The following is a 27,940-nucleotide window of genomic DNA, read 5'->3' as shown; positions in this document are numbered from 1 at the left end:
TTTTGGCAAATTAGAGGTGAAATCAAAATGAAAATATTTCAGCTTATTAAAACCAAACAACACTTGTGAAAAATATATATATATGATTTCAAACAAACAAACAACCATCTTCAATAAACACAAAGTAACATCACAAGCAGAATTAGCCTGGAACTTACACAAATGATACCAGAATCAAATCAGTGTGACACAAACAATAATAGAGAGAAGGACAATAAAAATGTACATATATATAAGCCTCTCAAACAGACACACACTTTCTAGTTCTAGTCTTTCTCTATATATTATGTCTGTCACAACCAAACTCAAGCAATAAATTTCGGAGTCATGGAGGGGAGGCAAAGAATACAATTGTTATCAGAAGAACTACAAACCGCCAACACGAGCACACTTGAACTCTCTGAACACTTCCGTGGTGTCTGTTCACCTCTGCCATTTTCTCTCTGAAGTTACGCATAATTCAAATGGTAAGTAAAATATAGAAAATTATTGGTATGAAAAGTTTAAGAAACCAAAGTTGCAAGTAATCTTTAGAAAAAGCTATATGTAGAAATTACCAGATGAGCCATTGCCCTTTGTTCCTTGCTGAGCTGGAGATATTGACTGTTCGACGCGTGGAGAACCCTGCCTACCAGTTGCACCAGGTAAGGAATGTCTCTTCTTAATGCTAATGTCTTGGTCGTGTACGTCTGGACTTGATCTTGGAGAGGAGTTTGCATTTATTTTGGCTCTAGCGGATTGTGTAGCTTGCATGAAACGGGGAAGAGATATATTGTTACTACTGTTATCTTTAGTAGGTTCTTGATCGTTGTGATCTGGTTTTACCGAGCCAAATGAGTTGCGTCTTTTTCCATTCAGATGATCCTTAGGCAATTGTTCTTTACTACCTCTTGATCCTGAGTCGGGATTTGCATTCGCAGGAGACTTGTTACCGACAGACACTCTTGAGCCTGAGTCGTTGTTTGAATTTGCAGGAGACTTGTTGCCGACAGACAGTACCCTACGTCTGCTACTTGATCCAGTCTTGCTGATTTTATTCTCTTTAGGTTTCACTGAAACCTGACTTGAAGGTGTTCCTTGAGATTCAGGAAATGTCATGTAGCTTCCTGGTGAAGCTTCTGGAGATAACTTGAAATCCTGCCGAACAGTCTCGGTTTTTTCTGTAAGCAAGTCAGATGCATTATTCTCAGGCTCAACCGCAGGCTCTTGGGAGTTCACTGAATCAACATTATTGCCACTGTGACCGATAACGTTATCTAATTGATTCGAACTAGAGATAGGTAAGTTTGAAGTCAGAGTGGCAGAAGGATTGTCGGTCTCAACACTGTGACCGGTCTTGTTTTCAGGATTAACTATTCCTTCCACTAAATCTTTGGCATCGTGCTCGCTTTCCAAAGTCTCGGATCTGTCAGGTGAATCAAGAGTTGAGCTAATAGAGAGTACGGTACCACTTTCAGGATCACCAATTCTAGAAGGAAACGGCGTAGAATTCTCAGATGAGATGAACTCTTTTGATATGTATGCAGTATCTGCTTGTGATTCAACCGATACATCCTGATCGAACAAATAGTTTGGTCTACCCGAATTTGCATTTGAACTCAGCTCTTCAAATTTTGATTGAGCAGCAATAAATGCAGGGTTGCTTAACTTCCTTGAAACACCTGCAATTTTCTTTCCCTCGGTCTCTAGTTGGTCCGAGGCAGATGCTGTAACTGATTGTCTAGACATTTCACCATCAACATCTCTATTCTGAGGAGAACCAGAATCCTGTCCGACACTTGCGTTTGATTCCGTTATTTCATTTTGGAAAGAATCTATTTCAGGGGATGCTTCTTTAACATTATCTGTAACCGTATTTTCGGGAGGACCCTCTTCCAACTTATCCTTTATAAGAGAAGATGTAGAGGGGCTTGCTTGAAAGTATGAGTTGGTATCATCGTAAGTAGAGGTTTTCTCTTCGTCCTCGGACGGTAGAGGTGAATCAGCTAACTGAAGAATAACTTCAGATGGAGTATCTGTATCCAACTGAGATACACGAGTGCTATCGTGGGTTTCATCCAATTGTTCGGACGTACTAACTGGCTTTTTATTTTCTGCAGAATCTTTCGCTGAAACAGACATCCATCTCTCCAACCATTTCCAAGCAGAGTCACCTTCAGAAGGATTACATTTGACATGGATAGATTTGTTTTTCGGTGTTGATTCCAGCAGCTTCAGTGAACCAAAACGACAGAAGATTTAGTATGAATAAACAAACAGATGATGTTACACAAACAAACAGATGATGTTACACAAACAAAACAAAACCTAACGTTAACTGCACCTGACGAGCAAAGTTATTGCTGAGAAGCTTTTCCACAGAACTGTGTTTTGCATTTGATTTGGCCGTTTGATGCTCATTATCCTAAACCACGTTAAAAACAAGCCGACGTGTTTAGAACAGGTCTTGCAGCACATAATATGTGACAGTAATACAAATGTAGTAAACAGATATCTTCGATGAAAACATTCTCGTAATCTCAGGCAAGACTCAGAATCACAACTACTAATAGAAAAAACTTCAGCAATGTATGGTATCAAGCATAAAATTAGTAGCTACTGAGAAAACCAAACATTGAATTGATTGCACTCGAGCATGATATTTGATAATAAACAAAATTCATATACCAAAGTTTTTGAGTAATCATCTTTGCCATTTGAATGTGCATGCCGAGCTTGTCGTGCTCGCACAAGGAGCTGCATTTTAACAATAGCTTGAACACATCGCAGCGTCCCTACAGCATGCCTCCTAACCAAGTGCCCGCGAACAGCAGCTTGCAATTTCACTACATTCTTACTCTTTATCAATGCTCTCTGAGCCTGAAAGAAACAAGAACAAAATATTTTTAAAAAGACAATTACTGTTTTATTCTTAAAAATGTTCTAGATCAGCTATGAAGCACAAATACAGACTCTGACACGTCAACACCGGTAATAATTTGATAACATGAAACACTACAAGTAGCGGTGCCAATGCCCGACACACTGGACACCAGACACGCCTTCCATCTGAAGTGTCGATTAGTGCTAAGCAAACCTTGTAAAAAACTTACCAAGTATCCTCTAATGGAAGCCTGGACGATTATCACAGCAGATTCCGGTAGATTGACATCCGCCTTATCCTCAGTTTCAGTGACAATTGTCTCCGGCACCTCTGAGTATTCATTGGTGGATAACTGAGGCTTCTCCTTACAGAAATCTGTTGTACAAATCTTTTCAACAACAACAGATTCAGCCGGGGATTGAAAACTAATACTCGGATATTCTGAAATCTCCTTATTTGCCGTAGACGGAGGAGTCTCAGTCGCAATCACAGTATTGCTAAGCACTCGATGCCTTGCAGATCTCTTCCGAAAACTCCAACCGCGCTTATCATTAGAATCCTTAACCTGGAAAATGTTCATAATCCATCCTCATGAATTTAATTTACTCCAATTACTATCTAAAAAACAATAATCAATTATTAATAATCAGATCAAGTAACATTTTCCAGCATTTATAAACAGCTCCATCACATCCATTTCTAACCCTTAGATCAAACTTCAAAGATCACAAAAGAACAAGAAATTCAAAAAATAATTTTCCTTTTAAAAAATATTATCTTATCCAAACAGCACCTTGTAGTTAATCAATTATGAACTTAAGATATCATAAGTGAAAATGAATCAAATCTTCAATATAAATCCAAAAATAGAAAGATGAAACAACAAATTCATCAATGCAAAGAACCTTGCATAAAGACAACAACCGAAATTCGTAACATCATGAACACAAACAACGTCGGATCACAGAAAAACAAAACCAAAAAACACAGAAACATACAAATCAGAAATGGTCAAAATTAAAACATAAACCTCGGAATCAGTCAAAGACTTCACCTCAGAAACAAGTTGTTGATCTTGTTCTTTGTCAGCACCACCACTGCATGTGATTAATCTTAAACAGGAGCTAGATTTCACCATAGCTATGAGTATGTTTCACAGTCTTGTTGTTCTTCTTCTTTTGCGAACAAAACAAGAACAACTATGCAGTTACCATATGCTATGTTGGAAAATGTAACAACGGTAAGTTTAAAAAACACGGACCTCAAAATTTTCCTTCAATTTACCTCAATGCTTTGCTTTCAAGTCCGTCTTCCTTATTTTCAAATTTTCAATTTTTTTATTAATATAATAATAACTCTTTCCTTAAATAAATGAATTTTAAAAATAAATATTTTGAAATGAAGTTACTTTTTGGATTGAAGTACTAGTATTAATCATGTTTAGCTTTATGGGACTATGTTAGATTTAAAAAAGGAAATAATTAGTGATTATTACTCTTTGATTTTTGATATACTGAGTAAGTTGAATTGGTCTTGCTTTTTTTTTGTTGGAATCAGTAGCGAGAAACTCACTCTTTATGGAGTAAAGATATTTTTATTTTAAGAAAAGATATCTATCTAATAAATAGGAGTATTACGTTTACGCTTTACACATGGTGATGTAGCTGTTTGATGAAGGGTTCTAGGATAAGGGTTGCTATATTTTGGTATAATAAGATAGGATGAAGGATAAGCATTACATAGGTTCAATTAAATTTTACACCTTAATGCTGATTGGTTTTTTTTATTCAGCTGCATTTTGATTGCTTTCAGCTTAACTGAATGTCATAAATTTGAATCTAATTCTAAAAAAATTGAGTCAATATTATATGGTTCATACAAAAAACAAATGAGCTGTAAGTTTTATCATTCAATTTTAATGTGAAATTAAAAAGTTTAACTATATTAAATTTTATGATAGATGAGATGAAAAATAATGTCAACCAAAATAAATAGTTTTGAATAAATTTAATTAATTTATTAAATAATATAAGTAAAATCATATTAACAAGAAAAAGAAATAAAGTGAAGTAACAGATAAAATTTATTTATCAAATTTGATCAAATAGATCTACTCTTGAAGAGATATTAGCTCTCTGGTTCACTATACTTCAATAGTTATAAAATATTATGCGATGAGTTATAATACAATGTTCTTTCAAATTTATAAGAATATCATATTTTCTACACAACACAAAATCCAATGTGTTTAAAAGTGTTTATAAATCTCTTTAAATACCTCCAAACGGTCTTTAATTCTTAAAACAACGAAATTTAAGAATCTCTGTCTATCTAAGGTTATCTCACTGGAACTTCACCTATCTCAATTTTGTTTCCAACAATGACTAGCAAGTGACATTATAGGTGTTAATAGAAAAATATCGTGTTTCTGGAAGAAAAAATATGGTAACGTATTATGTTCCTCCAGGAAGCATTACATTAATGCCAAACACAGTGCATGTTCGTGAATCTTTCAAAGGAATTTTAAACAATTCACCACTTTGACTCTAAAATGATGATGATATCAATTTACATATCAACCACCTTGTTACTCTTATTAAAGCTTGAACCATTCTTCAACGAACTTGACCAATTACAAGTAGTGCTTGAACTTTGATCTAGACAATGATTGGGTGAACACATATGTTGGACTCTTCTCCAAAGCTACCTTTTAAAGCTCACGATTTCATTCAACTCGATCATGTCCCTTATGAAATGAAAATGAATATTAATGTTTGTTTGTCATTTTATGACACACTTAATGATTGACTAAGTGAATGTCACTTTGACTATCACAATGCGTCTTCACACATTCTTGAGTGATCCTTAACTCTTTAATCACGTGTTTGTATCATATGGCTTCCTTGACCCCTTCAATATAGGCAACGCGACCACCAATTACTTATTTGCCTTCCAGCTTATAGTTTTTCTAAACAACGTAAATGAGTGTTGACGGTTTTAAGATCTTTCATTCTAAACCACTCCACCACTTTCACCCTTAAGATCCTCTTAGTTTCACCAAGATCTTTCATCAAATTTACCATTCAAAGTCTCCTCGAGCTTAAAGGTCTCTTACTTGCTATTAAGATACCATAAACATACAAAAAAGGTAAAAAAATGTCTCTCTTATTCCATTTCAATATGTATAAATAGTTTCCATAACTATTTCTCACAAAACCATGTAAAAGAAGAAATCCATCAAATTGATGATACCACTGCCTCGGGCTTTGTTTTAATCCACACAAATATTTTTTCAAAAAAATTACTTTAGACCCGTCCTTTACAAAACCTTCATGTTGCTCCATGTAGATTTCCTCTTCAAAGTCCCCATGTAAGAAAGTTGTTTTGACTTCTATCTGTTCTAACTAAATATTATATTGACTAACAATTGTCTTAAGTACCTTTATTGAACAATATTTTACCACGTGCGAAAATATCTCATTCTAATCAATCTCATCCACCTAAGTAAACATTTTGAATAAGTTTTTCCATAAACCTTGGCGCTTCAATCTCTGAAATACCCTATATGTTCTTGAAGAATCATTTGCATCCAACCACCATTTTTATTAGAAAGTATCACAAGCTCTCAAGTATGGTTGTTCATCAGTTAATGTATTTCACCATTCATAGCCTTCAACTAATTTTTATAATCTTTGTTTTCAAATATTTCCCTGAAGGTCTCGGTTACGAGTCTTGCAATCCTCAGACACACTCAGAGAATAAAAATTAATATCAACATGACTGCACCTCTGGGGTGGTTCAATATATCTTCTAACTATATCACGAGCCAACTGGTAATCAAGAGTCGTTGTAGGTTTCCTCCCCTATAGTACTAGAAGTGAGATCTTTAACTTCTGCATCATCTCTAGTCTCATTAGCAAGAACCTCCACCTCAAACCGAGTCTTCTCAGTCATAGTTTCTAATTCAAGTTTCTAATTCTTCCACTTCCAGGTTTTTGTAATTCATCCTCACACGAGACACATCAAAAGTAACATTCCACCTTATGATAAATTTTGATCCTTTTTATACATATTCCACAACCTGTAACTCTTCACAATTCAAAATAACCAATGAAGACACGCTTCATAGCCCCAACATCAAGCTTGTCTTGCAAGATGTATGCAAACTCTGAAGCTCATATGAACTTCAAATTATAGTATACTAGTTTACCACTCCAAATATCCATAACTGTTTTGAAGTTTATTCACGTGGATTGATATTTGTTGATTAGGTAACTTATTATAGAAACAACTTCACCCCAAAACCTATTTAGTAATCCAACTCCAAACAACATTAATCTCACCCTCTAAAAAATGGTTATATTCGTTCGCACAACTAGGCCACTTTGTTAAGGTGTGATAGTAATGGCTATATGCCTCTTGATAGTTTTTTCTTCTTATAAAACTCATTAAATTGCTTTGACAAAAAATTCATATTCCATTTCTCGACATGTTCAATTTAGTTCCTTGTTGATTTCATATAAAAGTATTTCATTCCTTGAACTTTTCAAAGGTATCACTTTTATTATTATTTTTTAATGTATAAACATACTCTTCTATAAAAATCATTAATATTACTGAGAAAGTAATAATCGCACCTATGAGTTTTCACTCCTGTTCAACCCCATTGATCCGAATGAAGTTACCTCAATGACCTATTAGATTTATGTGTGTCACTCTCAAACTTTAAATGTGTTGTTTTCCTAGCATGCAATGATCATACAATTCTAGTTTGTTCAATTTCTTACTTCATAAAAAATCTTGTTTCCTTAGTTCAACTAAACCCTCTTTCAGTGACATACCCTATTTCAAATGTATTAGCCTGGTTTTGTTATAAAAGTCATTACTAGTTAATGATGTATGACCAATAACATTAGAAATCTAAATATACAACCCACACATTTTAGACTCTTTAGCCAACCAACGCACCATAAAAATTTGCCAACACTCTGTGTTCAATTTTAGTGCAATAACATAAATCATTGAACATGCAATTATGGACAACACAATCCGCTTAAGCTCAGGAACATACCTCATATTCTGTAGAAGGAACTCACAAATATCGAACAATTTAAGTTTAACCACACCAATACCATAAACTTTTCAAGTCTTGTCATCATTGATTCAAATGAATCCACATTTTTTCAGCTCCATAGTCTTAAAGTATTTCATCTAAGTTGATAAATGTTATCAGTAAGGGATTAGAGTTAAATAATCTAGGAAATGAGTAATCACATAGAATAATATTGGTAACCAGTAAAATCATGTAAAGAGTGAAAGGAAAACATATGTCAAACTCGTCCCTAATAATGTTTTAAAAATTAATTTTACAAACTTAACTTCTTGTCATTTAAACTATCAAACAAACCAACTAAATATTTATGTTCAATTAATAGAATTTGAGACTTAATAATAGTTGTAGTGTTTTGTGTTGATGTTCCTAATAGGAGTTTATATTGTCACATTAAATAATTTGTTTTTTTCCTTTTTTTTTTGACTAATTTTTCTTCTTCTTATAATTAACACTTTCAAACTATTTATATCATCAATAATGTGTGGGGATTTTTAAAAATAAAAGTGACAAAAATGATTGATGTTGGTGGAAATTGAAACATTAAAAAAAATATCTCCAAACAAGAGACGAATTTGCCAAACGTAGAATCATATCAGATTCTCACAATCTTATTTATTTTTCATGCCAATAATGTGATAGAATTATAAATCACTTAACATCGTTCAATTTGAGGTTGAAAAGTAATCTTGTGAAAAAGTTTCGTCTCTTTTGGTGGCTCGCTATGATTTGGTCAATTTGACTTATAAACAACGACATTCTTTTTGTTGAGAATCTTGTCGTAAATTACGACAAAATTCAATATCAATTTGTGAGGCAAAGAATAGTAGCAACCAAAATAAATGGACTACAATAATAATTCATACACAGATAATATAACAGAATAAAGCGAGAAAAGACGAAGGTTTGTTTACCCAATTGGATCAAACGATATACTCGGGGGGAGAGAGCATCTCTCCAATTCACTATACTCAAAAAGTTGTTACAAGAGATTACATATGAGTTGCAAAAAAATAGCATTCACATTTCTCAAAGAACAAACCCAATTTTCTACCCTAGTGTTTCTCAATCTCTTTAACTCTCCATATAAGAATCACTCAAATCAAGGTGTTTAAAAGTATTTCCCAATTTTCTTAGATAACTCAAAAGGTTTTCCAAAAACCTTTGCCTTTATAAGTTTTCCCTTGAATTTCCCTAAACCCTTATTTCTCCATTTTTCTCTAAAGCTATAACATTATCATACTATAATGATACAAATTTATAATAGCCAAAATCCAACAAATACATAACAAATTCCAAAACATATTTTCTTAACCGTTAGAATAAAAGATATTATTATAATCTTATAATATCTCTCAAATATTATAAATATTTTATAAATATCTCTTAGACTATTATAAATATATATTTTATAATATCTCTTAAACTATTATATATATATATATATATATATATATATATATATATATATATATATATATATCTTATAATATCTTTTTATATTAATTTATATGATCTCCAAATTAATATACAATATTATAATGTTAATGAATGGATCAATGAATCAAATTGACTGAACTCGATATTCGTAAATCGCTCGAATTAGATTATTTTTCGGCTTTCTGAGTTTTGAAAATCTCGAAACATATTTTCTTTCTCTTCATCAACAAAGATTTTAAGATATACTTCAACAATCTCCACCTTGACTTTTAACCTTGTTGATATCAATTTAACCATCAACAACATTGTTGCTCTCTACTAGATTGAAACTCTAATCAATAACCATGATCACATTCAAACAACCCTTGAATCTTGATCTCGCCACTTGCATTCACTTGTTTCCCATTTAACCATGGGGCTCACTTGTAAACAATACCTCTTTGCTTCACGATCACCGCACCACTTGTTGTGAATTACGACAAAATTCAGTATCAACTTGTGAGACAAAGAATAGTAGCAACCAAAATAAATGGTCTACAATAATAATAATTCGTACACAAATAATATAACAGTATAAGGCGAGAAAAATATGAAGGTTTGTTTACCTAGTTCGATTAAACGATCTACTCTAGAGCAGAGAGCAGTTATCCAATTCACTATACTCAAAAAGTTGTTACAAAAGAATACAGATGAGTTACAAGAAAATAGTCAGTTCCCAAAGAACAAACTCTATTTTCTACCCAAGTGTTTTCCAACCTCTCCAACTTTTAAAAAATATTTTCCAATTCCCTTATATAACTCCAAAGGTTTCCCAAAAACCTTTGTGTTTTTAAGTTTCAAAGATTTTTCAAAAACCTTTGTCTTTATAAATTTTCTCTTGAAATTTCCTAATCTCTTATTTTTCTATTTTTCTTTAAAGCTCTAAAGTTGTCACACTATAATAACAAAAAAATACGTATTTATAATAGCCAAAATCCAAAATCCAACAAATCCCAAAACATATCTCCTTAATTGTTAGAATAAAAAATATTATTAAAATCTTATAATATCTCTCAAACATTATAAATATTTTATAATATCTTTTAGATTATTATAAATATATATCTTATAATATCTTTTCATATTAATTTATGTGATATCTAAATTAATATAAAACATTATAACATTAATGAATGGATCAATAAACCGAATCGACCGAATTTAATATCCGTAAATCGCCCGAATCAGATTATTTTTCAACTTTCTGATTTTCAACAATCTCAAAATATATTTTTTTTCTCTTCATCAACAAACATTTTAAAATATCCTTCAATACTTTTAAACGATGGCATAAAAAGGATAATTGAATTTTTTTCCTAACAAAATCTTTCTCTTATGAGTGGGTGGGTGCAAGGTCTAAGAGATTGATAGTTTGTGATAGAAATTTATGGCTCATTAATCGTGTTTTCACTAAGCCACGTCTAACTTCTTTATAGTCTTGCTTTCTTTGTATTAGGCTAGGGTACTCTTTATACTCATATTAATACAATTAGAAAGCAAGAAATTAAGAAAAAATATATATAATGGAGAAGAAAAATAAAGAATACAATGAAGAAAATAAAATTTAATGCTTAAAGCATAAAATACTAGTTCTATAGAAGAAAAGGAAGAAAAATATGTAGATGCATGTTGGTGGTCTTTGTGGCATGATAGAGGTTTCCACCAATCAGACAGACAATCAACTAATTTGCTGACAACAATCTTGTCCTCAAGCCCTCAAAACGTGGCTGGCACATGGCCTTTGCAGGATATTACCATGTTTTAGATAAATACTATATTTTGCACTACAATTAGTGTTTAGGCTTATTAGGCAACATAATTTCATTTATTAATCCTAATTTTCAACCTCCTATTTTTTTTGACATGGTGAGTAAAACATACTGTAAAAACTAATGGCGTGCATTTTTAAATTTAAAATAAAAGACAATATGATAAGATAAAAAATTTGATAAATATATGATACAAAAATAACATGATATATTTTTGTATCATATATTTATCAAATTTTTTATCTTACCATATTGTCTTTTTTATTTGCTTCAAAAAAAAAATTATATATTTATTATATCATGTGTTTAATGCACGCATGATATTATTATTTTATATATTTTTTATGTAATTAATAGTATAATATGATTATATATATATATATATATATATATATATATATATATATATATATATATATATATATATTTTATATTTAACTTATAAAATTATATTTAAAAAAATTATAATTATAATTTAAATTTTAAAATTTATTTTTTATCATGTCCTATTAATTTTTAATCCATTTCAAATTTAAAATTAGAATTTTAATTATTTTTAAAAACTTATCATATCGTTTTCTTTGACATGCATGTCATTTTATTTTATTAAAAAGAAAACTTAGATACAATTTTTTAATATAATTTTTATTATTTTTCAATAAACATATGACAAATGTAATTAAATATAATTTAAAAAGTGAAAATGGGAGAAAATTATATGTATAATAAAAAATTATACACATGTCATATTTTTATTGGAAAATAGTAAAAATCACACCTAAAAAATTATATTTTAATTTTATTCTTTTATTAAATATTGAATTGAAAAATATAATCTTATCTTTTATTTTGCACAACAAACATACTTTCATATTTAATATTCAAATTTCGCTAGTGTCAATAATTTTATGATTGATATATTAATAAAAAAAAATTACTCTAATTTTAATTGAGCTCCAAAATAGAGTGAGATTGTTCTTCTAAATTATAAAATTGATTTTGAAAATTTCAAGAAAATAGTTGATATATACCTTTTCAAAACCCACTCTTTCACGTGTACTTAACATGCATATATATATATATATATATATATATATATATATATATATATATATATATATATATATATATATATATATATATATATATATATATATATATATATATATATATAAATGCTGTAGTTGATAACCATATATAGAAATGCTGTAGTTTTACTAAATTTATAGTCTAAATATATAAATATATAAAATAGATTTAGTTAGTAATGATTTTTTTTTACTAGATTTACATAGAATTTTTAATTAGTATTTTTTTATAATTTGTTAATGTATATAATTAAAATATAATTATTTTGTAATGATTTTTTTCACGTGCTTGCTATAGTGTTTTTTTAATAATTTATAATGCAATTTGATAAATGTTTGCAGCTTAATTATTACCTGTATGTCAATTTTAATTTGAGGAGTATTAGTTAATGTCGTACGTTGTGAAATGTCCTTTTCTTTTATAGGCACTCAACAAATTATTGACGTTTAAAGTTACTTTTTACACGTGAATTTAGTCCACAAAATTTTTTCAGTGTATTTGTTTCTTGAGTGAAAAAAAGTGTTTGTTTTGTTTTTTTAGATGGTTAATTTTAAAATTAAAATATTGTATCAATACTTTACTGCACTTGAAAAATTATTCTAAAATTTAAATATTGTATATATTAAGTAGAGCTTAGAGGTAGTGCAGTGTCACCGTAAAATTTTTTAGACGATCAGTGCATCATAACTTTTAAAAATAAATATTTTATGTTTAATTTAAAAAAAAATTAAATTTTTATAAAATTTAACGAATTAGATTTCACTGACAGTGTAAAACTACTTTAGAGCATCTCCAACCGTGAACGTATTTTTGGGTTCCTTGTGGGACCTATTAAGCCACGTCAGCTAGAAGCAACTCAACTCATTTTTATCTCCAATGGTGCAACTCTGAAGAACCCATATTGGGTCCCACAATTTTACTTTATTTATTAATATTTTATTCATATTAAATTTTATAGTAATTAAAATAATAATTTTAATTATTTAAATTAAAATTGATATAAAATAAATAAAATTCAAATTGAAATGATAATTAATATTAATCTCAAAGACATGACATATAATTAAAAACAATAAAAATAAATGACATCACACAATAAATTAAACTTAAACTTCATCATCTACATGTCCAAAACGTTCCCAAATATACTCGATTAAATTTCCTTGAAGTTGACGATGAACTTGTTTTTCTCGAATACTTGCCCTTCTTTGTAGTCTTGTTGCAAGATTCGGATGAGGACCGCTAAATGTTTCGGTTGTTGAGTTGTTGTCATCCACATTATCGTAAGAGTAATCAAAATTACCTCCATATGTATGTCGTTCGTCTTCAACAATCATTTTGTGCAATATGATGCATGCATATATGGTATGCTTGAGGGTGTCCATGTGCCAAGCACGTGCTGGGCCACGTATAATTGCAAATCGAGATTGAAGCACTCCAAATGCTCGCTCCACATCTTTACTAGCTGATTCTTGATGTTGAGCAAATAACTTTTTCTTTTCTCCCTGTGGCATTGAAATGGTTTTGACAAATGTAGCCCACTCAGGATATATATCATCTGCTAAATAATACCCCATATTATATGGTGAATCAATGATTGTATATTGCACATTGGGAGCATGTCCTTCCAAAATATCGTTAAACACATTAGATTGGTTTAACACATTAATGTCATTGTTTGAACCTGCAATACCAAAAAAAGCATGCCAAATCCATAAGTCTTGTGATGCCACTGCTTCAAGCATGATTGTGGGCTTACCATGATCACCTCGACAAAATTGTCCTTTCCATGCAACAGGACAATTTTTCCATTCCCAATGCATACAATCAATAGAACCCAACATACCTGGAAAGCCACGTGACTCTCCCATTTGTAAAAGATGTTCAACATCAGTGTTGTTAGGCTTTCTCAAATACTCAGCCCCAAATACGGCATTCACGCCCTGAACGAATCTTTATAAGCACTCAATTGAAGTGCTTTCACCGATTCAGACATACTCGTCTACAATGTCAGCAGCAGACCCATACGCCAACATACGAATAACAGATGTACATTTCTGCAATGGTGAAAGACCCATTTTACCAGTTGCATCGACCCTCATTTGGAAATATTCATCATGATTTCCAAGGGCATCTACAATTCGAAGAAATACATGCCTATGCATTCTGAACCTTCTTCGAAATTGAACATCTGTGTATACTGGATTTTCCGAGAAGTAGTCATTGAACAATCGATTATGCCCTTCTTCACGACCTCGATCTATCGTTGTTCTTTTCTTTTGCCTAGAGGAACTTCCAGATTGAAGTTCATTCTGAAGCTCTTGTTCTTTATCACTGTCGTCCATAAATTCTTCTTCAACCAACTCCCAAAATTCTTGATCGTAATTATCTGAATCGTCTGAATCCATTTTAGTAAATAACGAGAGAAGAATAAGATGAGAATGAGAAAATAATGACATAAGTGGTAGTATATATAATAGTTTGAATAACGGCTAGTTTGAATAACGGCTTGTTTGAATAACATAATATTTATTATAATTTAAAGTGGTACTAATGACCATGTTACATAGGTGTTGATAAATTAAAGTGGTACTAATGACCATGTTACATAGGTGTTGATAAATTAAAGTGGTACTAATTACCATGTTACATAGGTGTTGATAAATTAAAGTGGTACTAATTACCATGTTACATAGGTGTAGATACTAACTACATTCCATATTTTTTTTCATCTTATTACAATATTTTTCATGAATATCTCGTTGACTATCGCTCATAGTAGAAGTGTCTTTCATCATTAGTTGCACTACCTTTAATTCTATCTCGTCCTCCTTACTTTGCGCTAGTCTTTCCATTAACATTGCTCTTTTATTCCTTGCATCTTGCGTTTCATTTGGAATTTCCTTTGCCTTACCCTTCCTTTTTGCTGCTTTTTGTCCCATTGGACGCTCCATTGGTGATGATGAGTTAAACTCATAACTTGAAGGTGTATTTGGGTTCTCCGATGATGCCTCACTAGCATAAGTCTTTGTTATTTTTGAAGAACTTTCAATCGATTCTCCCATCCATTTAGGTTCATCTTTTAACAATCTCCATGCGTACTCAAGGTTGAATGTTGTACCTTGATCCTGAGCAAAAAATGCATTTGCAGCGGCCATGACATCGTTCTCCGATGTCCCACTTTTCTTTCCATTAACAGCTTGTTTGTAACACCCAACAAATTTTTGAACCAAGCCATTTATTCGATGCCATCGACATTTTAATTGTCCCTTTAACTTTTCCCGCGATTGCCCACGATATTGGTTATAATTGGCAGCGACTCTTACCCAAAAACTCTCAGCCTTTTGATCAACTCCCACAATTGGATCCTTTGAAACATTGAGCCATGATTGGATAAGTAGTATATCCTCATCCCTTGTAAATTGCTCTCGAGATTTTTTTTTTAACAACAACCCTTTCTTCATTTTCAGTACCAACTTGAGTAGAAAATGGTGGAACTTGAGTAGAAAATGGTGGCATCGGTGGAATTTGAGAATTTTGAGGATTGGGATTTTGATAATTTTGCATGAAATTGAACATAGCTTGTTGATAATGAAAATGATTAGGATCCATTTGACCTAAACAATTGTAATTTGAAGTAAAAAAAATGAAAATTTGAATTAAAAGGATGAAATTGTGAGAGAGAAAATTGAAATTGAAGAGAAAATAAAAGTGTTGGTAAAATTTGTGTTGGTTAATTTTTTTCACAAAACTATATTTATAACTAAAAAATAACTAAAAAAAAGAAAAAAAAAAGCAACTAGCCGTTGGTAACAGCTACTTTTATTATTAAAATAAAAAAAAAATTGAAGAACCGTTGTATGATTATACACTGATGGCCAGGTGGAGCTCCAAAGCAAAGAAAAAGTGACCTCAATTCATTGCCATGCTGGCAAACTCACTTGAGGAACCACCCGCTGGAGGTGGTCTTACACTGTCGTTGCATTTCTATTAAATCCATACTCTTAAATATAGTAATGCGACTATTCAAAGTGATGAGAAAGATAATGATATATGAGAATTGTTTTAGATAAATTTAAGTATTTATTTAAATAATAAAATAAGTCTTGAGCAAAAAGATTATAAAAGTCTATAGAAAATATTATAGTATTGATCCATCCAAAAAAAATATTATAGTATAGATAATAATAAAAAATATTTTTCAATTATTATAAGTAATAATTATAAATAATTATAAATTGTAGTGTGAACGATGTCGAGAAAGAAACCAAGAAGGAGATATCGACCAGTTGGATGACACTAATTATTAAATATATTGCGAAAGGATAATCATCTATATAGATATTCTCCTAGTTGGGAATGAACATCTTAGAACTTTTCACAAAGTGGATCGAAGTATAATAGTTAAAGAATATTATCATAACATCTTGCATTTCTTTTAAATTGTCCTCGTTATATTTGGTATCTTTAAGTTGTGGTAACTGATAATGGAACGCAATTTGCAGATATGAGGTTTAGGAAATTGCTAGAAAATTTCTAAGTAAATTTGTTAACTCCATTGAACACCCTTATACCAAAGGTCAATCCGAGTAAGCAAATAAAGTCTTTCTAATGGGCATAAGGTAAAGGATAAACAACACCAAGAAAATTGGGCAGAGGAAATTCCACATGTCATTTGAGCATACTGAACTACCATCATTCTTCCACGAATGAGACTCCTTACTTACTCACTTATGGAGCTAAACTGGTGACCCCAACTGAGATAAGAGAATTAATTTAAAGGATATCACACCATGTGTATAGGTAAACTAATGAAGAAGGTTGAAAAGAAGAGTTGAACCTTTTTGAAGAATGCATAAATTTGGCCATGATAAGCTAAGCCATTGAAAAGCAGAAAATGTCATTGAAGTGCAAAAGAAAATTCATACACTTGAAGTTTTCCCAAAGAAATCTCGTGTTAAGAAGATCATATGTATGTAACAAAACATATCAGGTGGGAAAATCGGCCTCCAATTGGGAAGGGCCATATAGAGTAGTTACCGGTTTTGAAAAATAGAGCTTACATTTTGAAGACCTGGGATGACGAGACAATTTGTTAGACCTGGAATGCGACAAAGGTTAAAATATTTTAAAGGTAGTCTGCAAACCAAAGTTAAAAGTTATAATATGATTAATACAAATACATATTTTAGTCTCGACTCCCTATTTTACAATGTCTGCAGAGTCAAAAGAACTTACAAGAAAAACTTGAAGGGAACAATCTATACCTCTCAAGGGAATAAAGAAAAACCCTAGAAGTGCTATCAAGAAGGCACAAGAGCCTCACTCAAAATTGTTAACCACCATCAAGATGAACAACCTCAATCAGCCGTCAAACCTTTCTCGAGCTTATATAGCACAAAAAAATGTCGAGCATGAGTATCTTTGATTGAGAACACTCGTACAAACAAAAATGATGATAAAGTATAACAAACATTATAAAAATTATATATATCGAAACAACGTTCATGATCCTCTATTTAGAATACATAGATAAGTCCGTCTACGATCCCAAAAGTAGACAACAAGAACAAAGAAAATCAAGAGAAGTAATTTGGAGGGAAGGCCAACTCCCTGTTAATTAATCATTTTTCAATATCAGTAATATCGATGTTTAAAGGGAATCCATGGTTGAGGAATACAAATTTGTTTCAAAGCCTTATTAAAATCTTCTCAAGCTGCATCCATGACATCGTCAATCATAATTAGATTTTTTTGCCTCGAAGGGTTTTCATTGTTCCTAAAACTAGGAACTTAGGGACCCTGCTTTCCTTTCAACTTCCTTGATCTTCTTCTTCAAATACTCACAACACTCATTAGATTCTGTAAGCTTCTCGGTCAAAGTCACCACTTCCTTATCCCGTTACATTTTTACGTTCTTTAAATCCTCTTTGAATGTTGATAATTTTTTTGAAAGATATATGAGAATATTTCGTCAGATCTCGGGTCGTTTTCATTTTTTTAAAAGTTCTATCTTATACTGCAATTTTTTCTCCTCTGTCTCGAACTCTTGCTCTACTATGAACGTGGATTAAGTAAGGGCCTTTACCCTTTATAGATAAGAGAAACACTCAACAAGAGCCTTATGATGCCACAATAGCCCCATCTTGTCTACTGAGAGCCAAATTGTTAGACATGTGACTTCACACACAAGAGGGGATTGGAGGAATTGTGTATTTCAGAAAAACTTGAGTTTGAAAAACTTTTTGGATTGATTTCATAGTTTAAAAACATTTTTAGAATTTTTTTGAAAGTAAGCAGCATAAAATAAAATTCAGAAGATAAAATGTAAATATTAAAATTTTAAGGGAAGAGAGAAGACGCCATGAGTTATACAAGTTCAGTAAAAAGCGACCTAGTCTTGTCCCCAAGATTTAATCTTGAGAGTATCCAATAAACTCAAGAGCTTTTAGTTGGTTGAACTCTTGAAGCCCAAGTTTGTGGCTAATTTCCAACCAAACGACAAATTGGGAGAGAAGCAGTGAGTCTTCCTTCCAAACAATGGATCAAAGCGGTTAGTATTTTTTCCACAAGAAACTTAAAACGATTAGTCTTCAAACTTCAAGCTAAGATTTTTCACGGGCTGATCTTGAACCTGGGAGAGCTTTTAACACTTGGCAAAGCTCACGAACTGAACAATGGTTTTATACTAGGCTAACCAAGAACCTAGGAGATTTTAATACCAGGTTGATCTTTAACCTTAATAAGCTCTTAACATCGGTCTGAGCTTGAACCATATGAAGACTTTTATACGGGCCAAGCCTTGAACCAAACACTGAGCTTAATAATTAAATCCTTAACACAAAGCTTTTAATGGGTTTAGCTTAAAACCCAAATAACCAATTCCTAAATGGATGAATAACTCAACCAATATAAAAACAAACTCCCTTGGTGAGTTTACAAACTACCCTTCCAGAATTACAGCGGCCTCATTTGAAAAACGGCTTTCTCTGAAGCGCTACGACTAAACTTTAGTGAGAGAAAGTAAAAACAAGATTTTCAGAGAGAGACAGAGTGAGGAGTGAGAGATAACGGTTCTGTATGTTAAAATATGTGGAAATGGACCTCTAATTATAGGCTAGAGGTTGGCAGAAAAAAGGAAAATGTTTTGGGCCATAATTGATGTGCCATTCGATTCGCATAATACTCCAATCGATTGGTTGGCCTAAAAACAATCAATTAGTAAGTTTAAAAATGCAAGATAAGATATATAGTTGTTACCTATTATTAATATTTTGTCCTAATTGCTTAGGGCACATTTTTTCATCACCCCAATTGATTGAGTATAAGTGCCAATCAATTCCCAAAGTCAAAATTTTGCCCAAAGCTTTTCTAGTAGCTCCTAACTCACCCGACATAACTTCAAGGCACTTTTGAAAATATTTTCTTGAGAAAAATAAGTTTAAAAACTTGCCAGTGTTTGTGTGATTAGCTGTATAATTTACGAGAAATTCCTAATGCTTTTACAATGTATATTCACTCATACAAATATGGGCAGACTTTCACATCCTTCAATACTTTGTCACATACTTCCATCTTGTAGACACTTGCTTGAACTTTACTTTGAGACGAGACTTGAGTTATATTCCTTTTAGTTTCCATCATCAAGAATCTAACTTATTAAGCTTTATTGATTTGGTTGCATCTTTAACCGTTTTACACTTGACTTTAGTTGTCATCAAAGAGAAGTTGTTATCATCAAAAGCATGTTTGTCTTTAATGAAACTTTCTTAATTAATGACCTTCAAAACAAGGTCCCACATAATTGTTTTATAGTTGGTAGGAGGGATTCATTTGGTGGCGAGATTTATTATCTATAGGTAAGTTTGGTTCTAATGAATTGTGTTGGTTTTCAAAAGCGGTCAATTGTAGAATTGGGAACATCGTAGCATTGACTTCTGGAAGTCTAAAAGGTTAGAGGCAGAACCATAATTATATGAATTTCCAAATATTTACGCATATTTGGGAAATTATGTTGTTTCTGTTGTGGAAATGAAGAACTGGGTGGAGTTGCAGCGGATGTCATTTTTAGAAGGAGCAGAATTCGATTGTAATCGGAATCAGTATGTTGAATTTTTTAATTCTTCGAGAAATTATGTTAGAGGTTCCAATCAATGAAGATATAGCTGACAGTTTTGTGTGGTGGAAAAGAGAGAATGTTTTTTCAGTTAAGAATGATTATTTAGTTATTTAGGATGCTCATAGGTTAGAGTTTTTGTGGCAACATACTCTTTGCTTCATCATTTTTCTATGTTTTTCTAGCTTTTCTGTCAGATTCCAAGTTAATTGCTAGTGTGAAATTCGAGTTGTTGTTTGTTGGAATTGTTGGCTTTGCATGAATAGTATTTTGTTTAAAGATAAGATCCTGCGTAATCGGGATATTCTGGGTAAAATCAAATGGTTGTCCCACGAACGATTTTATGTAAAAGTCAAGGGCTTAACCGATCTTAGTTGAGAGGTTTGGAATATTTTGATTCCGTCTATGGGGATTTAGTTTTAGATTTCTTTTTATCTTTATATTTGAGTTGAGCACCCCTTGCGTTCATTCTTATTACATCATGACTTATAAAAAGGATCAAATGAATCTTTCTCTTGCCATTTTTAGACCTTCACTAAAATTTAGCTAGCATCGTTGCTCTTGATAGGTGTTATCAAGTTCTATATTTACATATTACTCATTGTTTATTGAATTTTACAAATCAATTGATATATATATATATATATATATATATATATATATATATATATATATATATATATATATATATATATATATATATATATATATATTACAAATTGATGCTATTATTTTTCAAATTCTACACTTTGATTTCTATATTTTCCTAAAATTTACATGTGTTGTGCTATTTTTTTCTTTCAAAATTTGCAAATTAAACCCTTTAATTTTAAAAATCACAAATTTGACTCACTACTTTTAGCATTTTTATTTTGGATTGTTTTTCATCATATATTTATATTTTTCCCCAACAATTTAAAATCCATGAAAATGGCCCAATAAAATTTAAGTACAAAGAATTTTAATTTCTCTAACTAAACAGAAACTTTATAGATGAAGCAATTTTAATTAAATCATTAAAATTGTATATATTTATAATTTTAAAAAAAAAATCACTTATTTCATCTAAAAACTTAAAGAAATATATTGACATGTGTAAATGCTTAAACAAAGGATAATGCAACTAACCATATTAAAAAGTAGTAATGAGTAGTAAGTGAGAAGTATTTCAATTATATAAAGAGAAAAACGTGTGTTCAAGTCACAAGTTTTTTTTAAATTATTTAATACGATTTAGTTTATCTAATAATTGTTTATTTTACCATGTGTATCTAAATACATCATATATCAAATTGTTTTTTGTTATAATATTTTGATTTCATAATTTTTCATTGTATTTTTCTAATAAATATGAGTTTTTCATATGTATATTTAAAAAAATTATTTCGTCAATATTAAAATAAATTCACTCGTGCGGAAGCACGGGTCTTTGACTAGTTAAAAAGTAGTAATGAGTAGTAAGTGAGAAGTATTTCAATTATATAAAGAGAAAAACGTGTGTTCAAATCTAAGTGGAGACAAAGTTAGAAAAAGTCTTGTGAAATTCAGTGACTTAATTCATTTTTCCATTGGATTCCCGTTTCTTTTTGGTAGCATTAACACCTCAGTGAGAGCAAAACGTCACAATCATAATAAAAGTAGCACGTAGAATTTGCTTATCGGATAGATCTTAAACTATTTTATATTTTTATTGACTAAATTATTTGTATGTTTCCACGTGAGAACACTACTACATCAATTTATTTTTTAACCATAATGTAAAAGAAAACAGTAAATTTAAGTTAGTTGATAGTTATGTATAAATATTTGACTACAACGTTAATCCGTTTTAATTTGTAATATTCCATTTATTCATATTCAAGAGGCAAACTTTTAACTACTAAATTACTAAAAAAATAAAATTAATGGATACAAAGATGAGACCATCCAAGATATACTAAAAGCAACATGAGAAATTTTATAACATAAAAATAAACACTAAAAATAAGTATCATCTTAGAGAAAAATTAAGAAGACATAATAAGACATACCATTTTAGATAAATCAAATTCACCGTCTAACCAAGCAAAGTCACAAAATTTGATATGTCAAAATCTCCTATCCTCTAATAGCTCAAGAAGATGAAATGATGAGTTAGCCACTAAAAAAATATATACGAGTAGCAAAATGTTTCTACTAGATACTATTTACAAGAATAAAAGATAATTATATCAACCAGTTCTTCTACAATTAGAGTTTTACTAGAAAAACAATTTCAATACAAGATTTTTAAAAGGTCCGTACCATAAATGTAAACTAAAATCAAATCAGATACAACTCTGAGTCTAGTCTCTAACAATCTCAAAACCTTTAAAAAAAACTAATAACAAACCCGTGCATACGCACGGGTTCTGCTCTGATACGCACATTTGCTTACATAATACATTTATTTTAAATAGAACATTTAAAAAGAAAAAAATATTTAGATCAATAATAAATTTTTTGTATATAAAATTATTTAGATCAATAATAAATTTTTCCCTTATATCATTCTTGGATCATAAATATCATCTTTCTTATATAGAAATTTGTAGACAAAAATATATTTTTTTCTCGTATTCAAATATTATTTATGTTTAGATATCATCTACAAAAATATTTGAATCAATAGTAAATTTTTGTATATCAAAATATTTAGATTAATAGTAGATTTTTTCTCGTATATCATTTTTGAATAAAAAAAATTGGATCATAAATACCATTTTTCGTATATAAAAATATTTAGATCAATAATAAATTTTGTCCGTATACAAATATTATTTTTGTTCAGGTTTCATTTATAAAAATATTTGAATGAATAGTAAATTTTTGTATTAAAAAGTATTTAGATCAATAATAGATTTTTCCCCGTATACAATTTTTGAATCAAAAATTTTTGGATCATAAATATCATTTTTCATATATAAAAATATTTAGATCAACAATAGATTTTTCCCGTATTTAAATATTATTTATGTTTAGGTATGATTTATAAAAATATTTAAATCAATATAAAATTTTCGTATATAAAAATATTTAAATTAATAATAGATTTTTTTCCGTATACCATTTTTGAATTAAAATTTTTGGATCATAAATACCATTTTACATATAGAAAAATATTTAGATCAATAAAATATTTTTTCCCCGTATACAAATATTATTAATGTTTATGTATCATTTACAAAAATATTTGGATTAATAATAAGTTTTTGTGTATAAAAATATTTAGATCAATAATAGATTTTTTTTTCGTATACCATTTTTTAATTAAATTTTTTGGATCATAAATATCATTTTTTATATAGAAAAATATTTAGATCAATTATAAAATTTTTCCCGTATACAAATATTATTTATGTTTAGGTAACGTTTACAAAAATATCTAGATCAATAGTAACTTTTCGTATATAAAAATATTTAGATCAATAATAGATTTTTTCCCGTATACCATTTTTGAATAAAAAAATTTAGGATCATAAATACTATTTTTCGTATACAAAAATATTTAGATCAATAATAGATTTTTCCCGTATTTAAATATTATTTATGTTTAGGTATCATTTATAAAAATATCTTGATCAGTAGTAAACTTTCGTATATAAAAATATTTAAATATATAATATATTTTTTCCCGTATACCATTTTTTAATTAAAATTTTTGGATCATAAATACCATTTTTCATATAGAAAAATATTTAGATCAATAAAAGATTATTTCCCGTATACGAATATTATTTATGATTAAGTATCATTTACAAAAATATTTTGATCAATAGTAAATTTTCGTTTATAAAAATATTTAGATAAATAATAGATTTCTTTCTTGAATTAAATTTTTTTGAATCATAAATACAATTTTTCATATAGAAAAATATTTATATCAATTATAGATCTTTTCCCGTATACAAATATTATTTATGTTTTAGGTAACGTTTACAAAAATATCTATTTCAATAGTAAATTTTTGTATATAAAAATATTTAGATCAATAATAGATTTTTTTTCCGTATACCGTTTTTGGATAAAAAAATTTGGATCATAAATATCATTTTTTGTATATGAAAATATTTAGATCAATAATAAATTTTTCCCGTATTTAAATATTATTTATGTTTAGGTATCATTTACAAAAATATATGGATTAATAGTAAATTTTCATATATAAAAATATTTAAATCAATAATAGATTTTTTTCCGTATACCATTTTTGAATTAAATTTTTGGATCATAAATATCATTTTTCTTATAAAAAGTAAATGAAGTATAGAGAGATTAGGGTAGAAAACTAAAAAGGTGAAGAGAGAGAAAGAATGGTTAAAGTAAGTTATAATATAGTTGAATAAAATATTAAGATTATAATGGACAATTGTGTAAATAGACAAAAAAACCAACAATTTTAATAGGTGTAAAAAAAGTAAGGATGGGTAGTTTTGTAACAACCAGAACCACTAATTTTCTTATATTATAGATGAACAAAAATCTTTAGACAGTGCCAAACACGACATGAACCAACTAAAAATATTATATCAATCAACTGATGTAAACTCATAAGTGACAAACACATGAGAAGAAAATTCCTCACCATTCTATTAGAGGATATTCAAATGGCTCATTTTGAATCCACGATAACTGCTTAACTAAAAAGATTCATCATAGTTGGTATTCTATCCCAAAGTAATTGTCAAGAAAAACTCTTCTCTTGGAGGGTGCCCAACTTTGTCAAACTAGAGGAAGGCATGCTAAGGCAACACTTGTAGTAACACTCTACTATGACGCTTGATCAACTAGAGCCAAATAAGTCGATCTAACAATGTACATATGCTTTACATCAAGACATCATCAACTAGAGCCAAATAAGCCGATCTAACAATGTACATACGCTTTACATCAAGACATCACTGTCATGAATCCACGTCTCTCAGAGATAAAGAAATCCTACCTCCCACATATATTGAACTACCTATGAGATCATGCTAAAAAAGACCATTCCTCCTAAAGTATCAAATCTAAACACCATTCTATCAAGAATCCATATTGTCCCATGCCCTCCTAAAAAGTCTTTGAAAAACAACTAGTTAATCTCTTAGTCATCCCATCAAAAAACCAATAAAAAGCAACTGATTGGCCAGAGTCTAAAAAACATATATAAATACATTAATATTTCAAATGTGTTTTGTTCTAGGCTTGCCACTAGCCTAAAAGGAGGAAGGTCAATCATCGGTCTTGGTGACTCCTCTAAAGCATTAGAGGTACATTGTAACACTGCTTTGGAGTTTCATACTGGATCCACGCTAGAGGCTGCTGCTTATTGTTATATGTCATCAGACACTCTCTTGCATTTAGTGTCGAAATGGTAGAAAACGTTCATAACCGTCATTCATATATAATACATCTCATGTGAGATTTGACGTTCTCTCTCTAACTCATAACTCACTCTACTTTTCACTCTCTTACTAAGTTGACGTTGAACAGTAACTTTGCAGGTATACCTCGCGTCATCGTATTGGAATTCCACTCCTCACATTAAGACTTTACTCCATCATTTACTAAGCATTTTTCATTCCCTAATGCAATATGTTCAAATTATAAAAAAAAATATTCAAATGTGTTTTTATTAGCAATTAACTTAATAAATGAACATGTCTTTCATTAACTACTTTAATCATTTAATTTATTTGTCTTTTGTTAATCCGTTTAATCAACAAAATTTCTAACAAAATATCAACTTGAATATATATATTTTCATTATATTCAAAAACTATAGTCAAAACTATGCATCAAAATGATTATTTACTTATTTTGCTCCTACATTGTAGGTTGAAGAATTCAACTTGTTTTATTTATTTAAGTTCATCAATCAAATAGCGTTTAGGTACAACGGCACATGACTAACCAACCATTAAAATCAAAACTAATAATAAGTGTTAAGGGTATGGTGGAGCCACAAGTATGCATGTCACATGTCACTTGTGAACCAAATTCAACCAGCCATATCATTCTTCTTTCTTTACAAATATTTCACCCATATTATCATAAATGGAAGCAAGATCTTGCCCACATTATATCTATTAATAAAGGTTATATGGCATTGATGGGGTCATAACTAGATGGTATGAATGTGTCACATAGAACCAAAAAGTCAATTATCATCACTTAATTTCTCTTTGGTACAAATTCTAGATCACACCATTGGTAGTGGTTGGATGAGGTTACCAAATCACTCCATCTGTCTCTAATTATGAACTTTGTTTACACTTAAATATAAAATTTTAAAAAATGTTTATTACTAATTTGTATTAAAATAAAATAAACAGCCTTATAAAAAAATATAAATAGTCTTTTAATAGAAAGCGAGAAAAGATAATGATATGAATAAACAGTCAATTTAACCTTAAAATTATCACATATTTATCAATTTAGTCCATAAAATATTAAAATAAATAAAAAATATTTATAATTTATTATATCATCTGAATAGTTAGTTCTTAATGCTGTTAAAAAATTTAGGAACTGAATAATTGAATACAAAATAAATAAATAAAATTTCTAATTGATTATAATTCAGAAATTAAATTTATAAAAATAATATTTAAAATATTAAAAGACTGACTAATAATAATAATAATAATAATAATAATAATAATAATAATAATAATAATAATAATAATAATAATAATAATAAAGGTTACACACATAGCTAATGTCTTATTTTTTTTTTACAATTTTTTATGCATATATTGCACTGTCTCCGTCTTATAAAGTTATATATTTAGTTTTGTCCAACTTATATAATATAAATTTATTCTATAGAATAATTTTTTATTAATTAAAATAGTTTTACTAATAGTAGTTTGTGAAATGATAAAGTAAAATGAAATAAAAAAACTAAATTTAGAATAAAAAACACTTTATTGATATTATAATGAGAGATATAATTTATTTATTTTTTAAATTATGAATGAAATATTTATAATAAGACAGATGATATATTAATTAATTAATCATAAACCTCATGTAGTGGGCTTAGCGGATGTCTCCACCCTTCTTTTATGTTATTCCTACATTTCCGGCAACAGTGTTGCTCTAAAATCAAATGGGCATTTGCGATGCCTATGAAGAGAAGAAAAGAACAAAGTTTACAATCTTAATTAACAATGTTATCAGAAATTTAAAAGGTGAATATTTATAAAAAAGATTGAGATTAAAATTAATAACAAAATGTAAAAAACTTTTTTTAAGAGATTAAAATTAGAAGTTAATAGGTTTAGAGATTAAAAAAAACATCATAAAAGCTTCATGTTAATTAATATTGTACATTAGATTGTCGTTCTGGGTTGGAGGTGTATCTAAGTCTCCTAGATCGTCGTTCTGAGATATTTTTAATGAAGGCTAAGGCAATGAGCCACAATTGTGATGGAGAGAATGAATCTGATTGAAAAGGAACTTATGAAAGTCTCTCTTGAAGGAAGAAATCGATTGCTACCAAAGGTCAC

At 29.7% G+C, this 27,940-nt stretch overlaps 3 protein-coding genes across 3 annotated transcripts; all 3 read right to left on the bottom strand.

Moving 5' to 3' along the window:
• Positions 1-86: 86 nt before the first annotated feature.
• On the bottom strand, positions 87-4,101 carry LOC131596653 (protein IQ-DOMAIN 32). The gene is made up of 6 exons (XM_058869376.1): positions 3,918-4,101; positions 3,093-3,428; positions 2,668-2,859; positions 2,324-2,404; positions 558-2,211; positions 87-443 (listed from the first exon to the last, which is right to left on the bottom strand). Exons 1-6 carry the CDS (start codon positions 3,999-4,001, stop codon positions 424-426), a joined length of 2,367 nt encoding a protein of 788 aa, XP_058725359.1. The 5' UTR covers positions 4,002-4,101; the 3' UTR covers positions 87-423.
• A 9,315-nt stretch (positions 4,102-13,416) lies between these two features.
• Positions 13,417-14,718, bottom strand: LOC131598641 (uncharacterized). Its single transcript, XM_058871222.1, has 3 exons — positions 14,309-14,718; positions 14,070-14,263; positions 13,417-13,994 (listed from the first exon to the last, which is right to left on the bottom strand). The coding sequence occupies exons 1-3, from the start codon at positions 14,716-14,718 to the stop codon at positions 13,417-13,419; spliced, it is 1,182 nt and encodes a 393-aa protein (XP_058727205.1).
• A 297-nt stretch (positions 14,719-15,015) lies between these two features.
• Positions 15,016-15,774, bottom strand: LOC131598640 (glutathione S-transferase T3-like). Its single transcript, XM_058871221.1, has one exon. The coding sequence runs from the start codon at positions 15,772-15,774 to the stop codon at positions 15,016-15,018; it is 759 nt and encodes a 252-aa protein (XP_058727204.1).
• Positions 15,775-27,940: the final 12,166 nt, after the last annotated feature.

The sequence above is a fragment of the Vicia villosa genome, linkage group LG4, assembly GCF_029867415.1.
Source record: "Vicia villosa cultivar HV-30 ecotype Madison, WI linkage group LG4, Vvil1.0, whole genome shotgun sequence".
Lineage (NCBI taxonomy): Eukaryota > Viridiplantae > Streptophyta > Magnoliopsida > Fabales > Fabaceae > Vicia > Vicia villosa.
The sequence above is the reverse complement of the archived record's forward strand: the minus strand, read 5'-3'. Positions and strand labels throughout refer to the sequence as shown.

Coding starts and splice junctions, on each gene's coding strand:
- LOC131596653 (XM_058869376.1), bottom strand. CDS start 4,001: ATGGTGAAATCTAGCTCCTGTTTAAGATTAATCACATGCAGTGGTGGT. Junction 3,429..3,917: donor ATCAACAACTTGTTTCTGAG/GTGAAGTCTTTG, acceptor AACATTTTCCAG/GTTAAGGATTCTAATGATAA. Junction 444..557: donor AAAGGGCAATGGCTCATCTG/GTAATTTCTACA, acceptor GCGTAACTTCAG/AGAGAAAATGGCAGAGGTGA.
- LOC131598641 (XM_058871222.1), bottom strand. CDS start 14,718: ATGGATTCAGACGATTCAGATAATTACGATCAAGAATTTTGGGAGTTG. Junction 14,264..14,308: donor GCTGCTGACATTGTAGACGA/GTATGTCTGAAT, acceptor GTGCTTATAAAG/ATTCGTTCAGGGCGTGAATG. Junction 13,995..14,069: donor ATTTTGTCGAGGTGATCATG/GTAAGCCCACAA, acceptor TTGGTATTGCAG/GTTCAAACAATGACATTAAT.
- LOC131598640 (XM_058871221.1), bottom strand. CDS start 15,774: ATGAAGAAAGGGTTGTTGTTAAAAAAAAAATCTCGAGAGCAATTTACA.